The following is a 10,955-nucleotide window of genomic DNA, read 5'->3' as shown; positions in this document are numbered from 1 at the left end:
CTTTTTAAAAGTGTTGTTTTTTTTCGAGTACGGCTGATTTCACTTGATACTCCTGTTTGTTTGACATTTCATTTACAAGAAAATGCCTTTTCTGAATGTACGTTTGTTATGTTTGTGTACCGTGCAAAGCTGGAAATTTTACAGCTAACTGTCAATAGTTGATATAGCGCTGTTATGTTTTACCCGTCACATTGTTAATTGTTTTATACATGCCTATCGAAGGCCAGGGACTAATTATTTAGTAGTTATCGTTTGTGCTGTATGTCATATCTGTTTTCGTTGATGTTTTGTTGTTATATAATTGGGCCGTTTATGTTTTGATTGAATTGCGTATCATTTGTACTGTCGGAAATTTTTACAGCGTTTAATGCTGCACAGTTTTTGTTTATTGTCGTATACCGTACAGTGGCATATGTATGTATTTGCTAACATCCATAAAATTTGATCTTTAGCGGATATCTATCCCATTGGCATTCAAAGCGCGTTTTCTTTTTCCATATTACTGCACCAAAAATGTCGATTTAATATACAAAATGAAAACGAAACAGAATTTGTTTACACAAATATGTCAAACCGTTGCTATAATTATTAATAAAAAGGCTTTGAATTGAGTAAAATATATTTGAGAAAAAAATGATGACAATTTTCAGTTAACATCTTTCTGTACCTATACACTGTTATATTGTTTTTTAAGAATATTCAATTGAAACATTAATGTACAATAATCGAAGTAAGTTTTGTTACATAATTCCTCTGCTGCTTTTTGTCTAACTGACTACATCTAGTATTTTTTGGTCTGTTTTGAATTCGATCTCACAACAGGATACAACATTTTACATATTTTGGTTGTTCACAAAAGAATTCTTATAGTATCTCCAAGATTAAGGCAGACATCAATCTTTTAAGTTTATGAAGTGGTCAACAGGTGTTAAAGCCAATATGAAGGCTTAGATTTATTTAAAAAAGAAAAATGAACTATACAAAAAAGACTGAGGAACAAAAATCTCTACCAAAACACGTTGCTGATTTTAGATGCTCCGACAGAGTATGTAGATCCTGCTCCTCATGTGGCACATGTCGAACTTGATTGGTACTTAATAATTAAATTTTCTTAATACAGCTTGTTACATTTTTAATGTTTACTAAGTCATAACATTTTAAGTTTTAACTATTTATACACGTTATATAATTTATTTTCCATATTGTATTAGCTCTAACTTATTCGACTATTTCCAAACATTTTATAGTCATTGCAGTCAAAATATTTAATTAACTAATATTCCAAGCCAATGACCCACACGTTTCAATCAACAAGAACCTATTTGGCCAGTTACAAGACATGGATCAAATATTACGTTGCTTCTAAATGATCATAGTACAGAGCATGTGCATCAGTATCATATTCAAAATCAAAATTAACATTATAAACACATTATCAAATAGAAAATACCAATAAGTAAAACTGTATATATTAAAAGGGCTTATGTTTACATTTCCAACGTCTTTATAATCTAAGCTCGTGTATATTGTTGAAATATGGCAATATGTTAATTTACAAACAACATAACGTTACAAAACGTGTGTTGTACGATTATTAATGTAATGTACATGAAATATGCAATGTACTTATTATATTTCCGCATTCAATATTTATAAGTTATAAACAATTCAATTATCCTTTCTGTACAGTGATCTTATCTTTAACAATTATAGTCATATTCTAACATTATTCTGCATGTTCCATTTCAATATGAGGTTGTTTGATGGTTATTTTTGTAAAACGTGTGTCCCATTAATTCACGAATTTGCGTGCTGTATAGCCGAACATCAAACTGCCATGCGATTAATTTTCATAATACCCTTATGATGCAATAAGGAGCATTTCTATGTCTTCCCCCTGTGTTCGCTATTGATCTATATATTATCCCCAGCTTTGCATTGACCAACATCATTACAAAATAAATCTTGAATTATATTATAGTTTTCTCTTATATATGTTATATACTAGAATACTGTGGACAAATAATCAGTTAGGATGGTTACAAAAGTGCTACAATTGATAATTGGTCTAGTATGGATGACGAATAGTGTCCACACGTCTTGTCATTGTCCTGAAATGCTGCATCCTCAAGATCAATTCTGCAAAGCCAATTATGATAAGTATAAGCACGAGCGTTTAACACAACGACCTTGACCAATATTTTGAACAAAATGTGTAACTATCAGAACTTTTTTGTAATTTCAGTTTAGGCTGAAAGAGCGACATAGCTATAGCGTAGTTGTTAGCGCGTCGGAGTACTAACACAAAGGCTCCTGGTTTGATCCCAGTTCCGGAAAGAGAATTTTGGGGACTGAATTTTCGGCTCTCCCATTGACTCTATTCGGGAGTATTGTCTTGATAAGCGATGATTCAGTCGATAGAGAATATTTTTTTGTCTATCAGATGAGTTAAGCCTTTTTCAACTGATGTTTTATAGTTCGTTCTTATGTTGTACTGTTATACTACTGTCCCAGGTTAGGGCAGGGTTGGGATCCCGCTATCATGTTTTACCCCGTCACATTATTTATGTATGTGCCTCTCCCAAGTCAGGAGCCTGTAATTCAGTGGTTGTCGTTAGTTTATGTGTTACATATTTGTTTTTCGTTCATTTTTTGACAAAAAAAGGCCGTTAGTTTTTTCGTTTGAATTGTTTTACTTTGTCTTATCGGGGCCTTTTATAGCTTACTTTGCGGTATGGACTTTTTAGCCATTGGTGCTATAGTTCTTATTTCGATACTGTATATACAAAATACAATACTGACAGAAAGAACTATGGAACAGACATAAAATGGGGACGTATTTCGTTTCAATTGACAGGTTAAATACTCAAAGGAAAAAAAAACTCACATTGTAAAACTTGTAGGCCGAACGGTGACCTATAGTTGTTAATGTTTGTGCCATTTTGGTCTTTTGTGGATAGTTGTCTCATTGGCAATCATACCACATCTTCTTTTTTATATTAATTGGTGTCCCGAATAAAGGAGAGTCATAGATCTTGCACGTTAAAGAAGTCCTTGTGGATTTGGAATAAAAGCAGACTATAAGTTGCAATAACTTGTTATCTGATACCCACTATGAACAAATATATTTAAACTAAGGGTAAAAAAAGACACCTAACCGTTACGTTATTGAAATTCTTTCAATAAATAATTTCTCCCGCGCGATCGGATATGCCTACTCGGAAAATATATTTTTGCTATCGGAAGGGTGACTGAAAACAGTTGTCGCTAGACTCTATGATGTTCAAATATTAAGCCGCACACAAGGCGAATCGAACAAAATTGTTTCAATCAACAAACAAAACCTATTTTTCAAATAGATGTGTTGAAAATGTCCAAAAATTATAAATAAGTCCAACAGATATGGATAAAATAGATTTTAATCGAGGATGTTTATTTCAAACGACATCATACTCATTTTACATTATTTAATTGATGAAGTACATATATTAAACTGAATAATGTTTGTCACTACAGTGTTATAAATGATGATTGACGGCAGTACATAAGAACTCCTTTTGTAATTTGTTTTTTGTATATTGCTGCATTTTTTTTTATTCAACATTAAATAAAAGTACAGAGAGAGGGTTAAGATTTCACAGAAAAATGTTTAATCCATTCTGTCCAAAGTCTTTATTATAAAAAAGAAGATGTGATTGCCAATGAGACAACTGTCCACAAGGGACCAAAATGAACCAGACATTAACAACTATACGCCACCGTACGGCCTTCAAAAATGAGCAAAGCCCATACCACATAGTCAGCTATAAAAGGCCCCGATAAGACAATATAAAACAATTCAAACGAGAAAATAGCCTTTAGTAAAAATGAACGAAAAACAAATATAGAAATATTTAAAAAAATCTTGAAATTTTGACTTTCAACATAATTGAAAGATGTCATCGCATTGCAACAATCACTTATTTTTAACTAATTGGTTTTACATAAATTTTGCTTTCTTACTGACTTACGTTAGATTTTTTGTTTTTACTCTTTAAAAAAAATATTCTAGCATAGTTAATTATAATGTTTAAGGAAATATAAAAAAAAGTAGAATAATTATTTTTTTCAGCTAATTTTTAAGATCAAAATTTATTTTTATAATGACATATGTGACATGCATGATTTAAACCTTTTGTTTTTATAACCACCCTAATTACAGATTATTTTACAGTCATTGGAGTACAATTTATAACCCGGGTTTAAATATTGATCATCTCATTATTAAAAGCAAGAATGGTGTTAATATGTGTTATCTTCTCCAATCAAATTATATACAAAATATATTTATAGTGTCAACGGGATATATGTATCTATTTCTAAAAAAAAATGTAGTACAGACACATTTCTTATTTAAGATCTATTTTATTATTTCAAATTTATTTTCTTATTTTAATATTAAAGCTCTTGAAATATTGACAAGCACATACATCCATGTTTCAAAAGTTAGATATAAAGTAAATTTAGGTAAAGGATCTGGTTGCTCATAATGCAGCTTGAGACAATAGATAGAAACAAGGCAGTTGCTTAACTCTCAAGTATTGTTGATGTATGACATTTTATCTGTACTACAAAGTGATAACATACATATTTTCCTCTGAAATAGGTTATTTTTCATCAAACTATTTTACTACAGTAATCGAAATATAATCGAAAAGTAATCGATGATTACATTCAACTTTTTGCTGTAATCGATTAATTTTCGATTACAGATTACTGTCGATTACCTAAAAAAATGTAATCAATTACAATCGATTACGATTACAGATTACGATTACCCCATCCCTGCATAGAAATAACATGTTTGATTGTTTTTTCAAATGTTTCTTTGTCAATTGTGTTCTCCAATTTATTTATATTGTAGTCCTGTGGTGTTGTGTTGTCATTTTGACGTTATATTTCACATGGCCATAAAAGTGCGAGGTTTGGCATGGTACAAAACCAGGTCCAACCCACCATTTTTTCCTTTAAAAATGCCCTGTACCAAGTCAGGAATATGGCCATTGTTATTTTATAGTTCGTTTCTGTGTGTATGACATTTTAACGTTGTGTCGTTTGTTTTCTCTTATTTTTGAGTGTAAATTCAAATTGCGATAAGGCGTGTCACGGTATACTTGTCTATCCCAAATTCATGTATTTGGTTCAGATGTTATATTTGTTATTCTCGTGGGATTTTGTCTGACGCTCGGTCCGTTTCTGTGTGTGATACATTTTAGTGTTATGTCGTTGTTTTCCTCTTATATTTTATGCGTTTCCCTCTGTTTTGGTTTGTTGCCCCGATTTTGTTTTTTGTCCATGGATTTATGAGTTTTGAAAAGCGGTATACTACTGTTGCCTTTATTTATCAACAATGGAGAAAAGTAAGAGATTTTTTTTAAGTAGTCTTAAGTCGAAGTTCAAAACGTGAAAAGTTAATGGACGACAGACACATCTGATATGAAATCTGTTTATCCTTTTCCTCAACAAAAATAAATGACATTATAATATAACCTTATATTGACGACAAAATATTCATCACACCATATATTTCTTTCTGTGTCCTAATACTTCTATTTTTACCCAACTGTGTTACATATTTAACTAAAAACGTACCATTAAGTTATATTTTCCTGAATTGCCAAGTGAGGCCGAAATGCTATGCAATAACGTACGGAAATTGCCGGAAGGAGTAAATAATGTATCAGTCTTATAAGCACCATTTCGGAAAACATGGAATAAACGAAAGAAATATTCACCAAAAAAATGTTATCATAAAACTTAGATTATAAGTTACTTAGTCTAAATATAGAATAACTACAACTGTTGTTTTACAAAAGCATTGCATGGGTTACAATATAGTATGCTCTTTCAGTATTATATGGCAAAGTTATCAAAGAGAAATTTATACCAGGTCCAGCAGATGATATTTACAACGATTCCGCGATTCGGGAATATACATTGAAAATTGTTTCCAAAATGAAGGTACGTAGAAGTCTATAAATAACTTTCAAAACTCAACTCATTAAATTTATTTATAGAATTTGAAAAGATGAAATAAGATGCCAAATGAGAACAACTATCATAGAAGCTAAGAAAAACGTGAAGTTAAGGAAAATTGACAGAAGGTACAAGTGTAATCCTCGTAAATACCTTGTAATATTACTGGTCCTGAACACAGGAACAACTCAATATATATTTCGACATAGTGTTTTATTCCACTACATGTTGATTTTGATAGCAAAATCAATATTTTATTGGTTGAAACTATCACACGTAACGTCGAACTAAACTTCATATTCCCCTCTGAGTATCATACTCTCCTCTAAACGTCGGGATTGCCTTGTGTGACTTTACCCGCGGTTAATGTTTAAATAAAACATTTTTATAGAGTTTGTTTTAAAAAAATATATCAAATTTAAAAACAACTAAGAATGAATGAATAATTAACATAAAATCATTACTGGTTATCATTGTGTATGTTGTGTTTAGTTATAAAACAAAACGTATAAGAAAAAAATTATGCAGATTTTAAATATAGAAATAAAAAAGTATGTTAAAATACACGTGTTCCCTAGTTACTTTAATATATATATGTGCCCGCGTCACACTGTCCCGAATTTTACGCCGATGGCAACACGATTATGGAAATTTTCAAAATCGGGACTGATCGTATCCAGATCGGGCTATTCGTAGTGCCATCTTCAGCCATCGTAGAACCATCTGCCACTTTTTCTAGCCTTCGGGGACAACTTCGGGAAGGGCTCTAAATTTTTTAACATGTTAAAAAATCCCCGATGGTGCGTCCGATTTTAAGGGTTCGTATTGAGTTTGTATCACCATCCTCACCATCGTAATGTCGCCGGGAATGCATCTTTGAACATCGTATTGCATTCGTGTTTCCATCGTTTCCATCGTGCAGTTTTGACATTACGATGTCTACACGAATGAATCACGAAGCTACCCGAAGGTCTTACTATGGCAACACGACTTCGTGAATACCTCATAATCCCGTCGTGTTGTCATCGAATAAAATTACGTAGGCGACAAGATGGAACTACAAAGGCAATATATCCAGCTAAATGTAAGTTAACTTTTTGCGCTAAAATAAATTTAAAGTGCCATGCGCGATGGTCCCATGCGCGATATGCACTGGTCAGTCTAATACGACAGTTAAGAAAGGCGTTCATAAAACATGGAGCTCATATCATATGTTTCTATGAGAACAAGAAAGGAGACAGCGTTGTTTCTATTAATTCAAATGGAACAAGAAGAGCAGCTTTTACAGGCTCAGGATTTACTTTTACAAGTAAAATATTATTTGTTGTAAATTTTTCATATCAAGTAACATAATGAAAATCATAAACGCGCCTCGAACACCAACACTGCAGGTACACGTATATAGTACATTATTCAGATTTTTATGTATCGTCTCAGTTGTTGTCACACGAATGTTTAATCCATAACCATTTTGTTTTTCTCTATGTCATAAATTGCCACATTTGTTGCTTTCCCCACATCCTTCCTTTTGTCTATATTATTATGATATTCTCCTGGAAAAAGCTCTTTTTAATTAAAGGGACATATAATTAAAATGCATCGTAAGCTGTACATGTCTTTTAGACATCGTATGGCCATCGCGCCTTCATTGTAACCCATCGTGTAGCCTTCGTAATCCATCGTGATCCATCGTGTCGGCTTCGGCTGAGATATGAAGCTTAAATATCCGTCTTCGGTTAACCTTCGTGTGTCCGTCTTTTGCTATCGTATATAATTTCGGCACCATCGTATAGACTTCGTTATTCATCGTACTTGCTTCGGGCACTTTTTTGTATTTAAACAAAATCGGGATCAACTTCGTACGAACGTACAATTTTCGCCATCGGGTGTCCATCGTATATAAAAATCGGGACAGTGTGACACGGGCATTAAAAAAACCCGACCCATATTCAAATACAATTATAGCATGTATAAAACAGGGTCTGAGTGAAGGAGTTGGACAAGATGTTTTAATAAAGACAGCAGGAAACTATGACTACTGCGGAGTACGCTTTAATGTAGGAGAATCTTATATTTTAATGGGTAAGTATACTGTATGGTACACTATCAATCAGGAATTTGGGTGAACTTTTACAGGGTTATTACTCATGACACAACATGTCTTATTGTGTTGCTAAGATAATTGGTGCTTTAATTGTCTTTGATAATTAACAAAGGCTCTACATCGATCGGTGGTCACGTTGTTTGATTTTATTCATATTGGCAATGATAAGGCTATAAAAGAGGGAGAAAAGATACCAGAGGGACGGTCAAGCTCTGATATGACCCATTGTGAGTTGAACATCAATAAAATTTCCTTTTTTTATTCAAATAATATTTCTTTTTTTTAGGACAACCATATACTCATACTCATACTCATAGCATGGGTATATATGTGTAGCACTGTAGGAGTGATTACAATATATAAGTCATAAACAAATACAGCATTTTAAAAATAAAAAAAAATGATAAGGCGGAATCCATCAATTGACCGAACGCCTCATCTGAGTATTTTAAGAATTACATGACGGGTAAATCGTATGGTTTCTTTAAAAACAAAATGCCAAATCTTATATTAGAAAAGATCAGAAAAGGATTTATTTTTTCTTTAAGGGGCAAAACAACGTGATGGAACAAAATGGATAGGAATGTGTGATTTTCCCAGCCAACTTAGTTATATGTCATCATATCAAACGTTTTACCTGTTTACAAGAGGTTCTCATTCTTACAGATATAACTGTAGACGATGCGTAAGTATAACAATATTAAGCTGTACACTTGTACTTCTTGTTATTTTTTTGTAACATATTCTATATTACTGAGTTAAGCTATATTTGGTGACATGTGTATACATCTTTTTGTAAGCTCAATCAGCTCGGATAAGCAAAATGCTTACAGGCAAAAACAATCCCAGAACAGGAAAAGCACCGTCGTCAGAATTGGAAGTACAACACTGTAACTGATTTATGAAATGAAAGTAATATATGTGTATATTGTGTAAAGAAATAGATATGGGCATGTTGCCATTGTTCGGATTAACATGCAAATAGCTTCATTTTTTAATCTTGTAATTGAGATAGAGGATTCAGATCATTCATTTATGAAAACGTTATTCGATCATTAAGTTTTATAAAATTGTGTGAAAAGCATTGATGACTAAAAATCTTGAATTAATGAAATTAATAAAAAAAAAAAACCAAACGTATAAAGTAGGTTAGTAAGTAAATTATATAGTCAAATATGTACATCAGCAATTATATGTACAAAATATAACCATTACTATAAAACTCCCGGCCAAATGGACCAATTAGTCACCTTTTATTTTCAAATCAAAAGAAATGTTTGAATATTACGTGTTAATTTTCCTTGGATGTTTCCCCATTACAAATGTTAATTTTCCCTGGTCATCTACCTGTGTATAGTCAGGCACTAATAATATATCGATAACAACAGTTTGTCTGATATCATTAGTAAATGTGCAGTTTATAAGAAAATGTAACTCATTTTTACCCATTCTGAGAACTACGAAATCGACATACTTAATTCTAATCGGTAATATCCCGCATCTAAACTAGGCTATCAAAGATCGCTCATATGTAGTAAGATTTAGTTTCACAGAGTGTTCAAGTTCGAAGTTTGTCTATGAAGTTTGAGTAAGATCGTAGTTTTGGCTTATTTATCAAGGACTCTTACCATATATCACGTATTCCAAGTCTGTGTCTTAAGGTCTTTTATATATTTTTCGTGTAAAAAATAAAACATTGTCATTTTCACTATGGACGTTTGAAAACACGCCAAAAAATATCAGAAACTATTTAGTAGTTGTAAACAAAAAATGTCTACTAATGAGATATTTAGTTAAACAATTATTTTATATACATCGAACTATTTTTGATAACAGCAATTAATATAACATCTAAAGCATTAAATAAAAAAGTATACAATCAATTTCCTTATGTCTCATTGTATGTGAATGAGAAAATTAAAAAAATAAATAAATTGAAAGAAAAGTATAAAACCAATATTTACAGGAAAAATAAAGATAGATACTGGAATACACTTTAGCAACTGTCGTAAACACCCGGGTTAGAAGTTTATCGCAGACATACGTTTTTTCTCCCTCAAATTGATAAAAAAATAATGTAACCTTAAAAAGATAATGATATGCTAACCATCTCGAGCATACATTTATTTACAGTTAGTAAAGTTTATTTAACCTCAGTTATCATTTTCTAAATATTCTAACAAAACAATATTTAAATAGTTCGGTAAAGGTGATTTTATCCCCGCCAATTATTGTCTTTGGAATAGTAAGTTTTCCCTCATCGTATATATATTGTTCTTAAATACACCTCTTGGCAATAACTGCACCTTGGGAACAATATTCGTACTGTTCAACTCATATCCAGTCGATAAGTATACAATAATCACTTTCTATCCTCAGCAAATTGATCAAACATCAGTCGGCTGCAGCTTTCAGTCAGATGATAATTGCCTTGCCAAGAAGGCACTGTGCAAACGAGAAGGATTGCAGTGTCGATGGGTTAATAATGGAACATGTTAACATCTTTGTGTCCTCAACAAGCGGACTCGTTGGATATATATATATATATACCCTTCAGATCAACACTTTATGAACATGTTTATTTAAAATGTTTACCTGTTTCAAACTGTGTAGTTTTGCGTAGTTTTAGATATTAACTTATTTATAAGAGGGGCGACAGATACCAAAGAGACATTCAAACACATAAAATCGAAAATAATCTGACATCGTCAATGCTAAAAACTAAAAAAGACACACAGAGAAACAATAAAATTGAGAATGGAAATGGGGAATGTGTCAAAGAGACCACAACCCGACCAAATAAAAAACAAACAACAGCAGAAGGTCACCAAAAGGT

At 32.1% G+C, this 10,955-nt stretch overlaps 1 protein-coding gene across 1 annotated transcript; it reads left to right on the top strand.

Moving 5' to 3' along the window:
• Positions 1-3,527: 3,527 nt before the first annotated feature.
• LOC134702104 (uncharacterized) lies at positions 3,528-10,618 on the top strand. The gene is made up of 5 exons (XM_063563195.1): positions 3,528-3,540; positions 5,891-6,000; positions 7,995-8,097; positions 8,668-8,804; positions 10,499-10,618. The coding sequence occupies exons 1-5, from the start codon at positions 3,528-3,530 to the stop codon at positions 10,616-10,618; spliced, it is 483 nt and encodes a 160-aa protein (XP_063419265.1).
• Positions 10,619-10,955: the final 337 nt, after the last annotated feature.

Source organism: Mytilus trossulus, unplaced genomic scaffold, assembly GCF_036588685.1.
Source record: "Mytilus trossulus isolate FHL-02 unplaced genomic scaffold, PNRI_Mtr1.1.1.hap1 h1tg000398l__unscaffolded, whole genome shotgun sequence".
Taxonomy (NCBI): Eukaryota; Metazoa; Mollusca; class Bivalvia; order Mytilida; family Mytilidae; genus Mytilus; species Mytilus trossulus.
The sequence above is the reverse complement of the archived record's forward strand: the minus strand, read 5'-3'. Positions and strand labels throughout refer to the sequence as shown.

Bases quoted from the DNA above. Each gene is read 5' to 3' on its own strand.
- LOC134702104 (XM_063563195.1), top strand. The intron at 6,001-7,994 runs GTACGTAGAAGT...TGTATAAAACAG, and splicing joins AAATTGTTTCCAAAATGAAG to GGTCTGAGTGAAGGAGTTGG. The intron at 8,098-8,667 runs GTAAGTATACTG...TTTTTCTTTAAG, and splicing joins AGAATCTTATATTTTAATGG to GGGCAAAACAACGTGATGGA.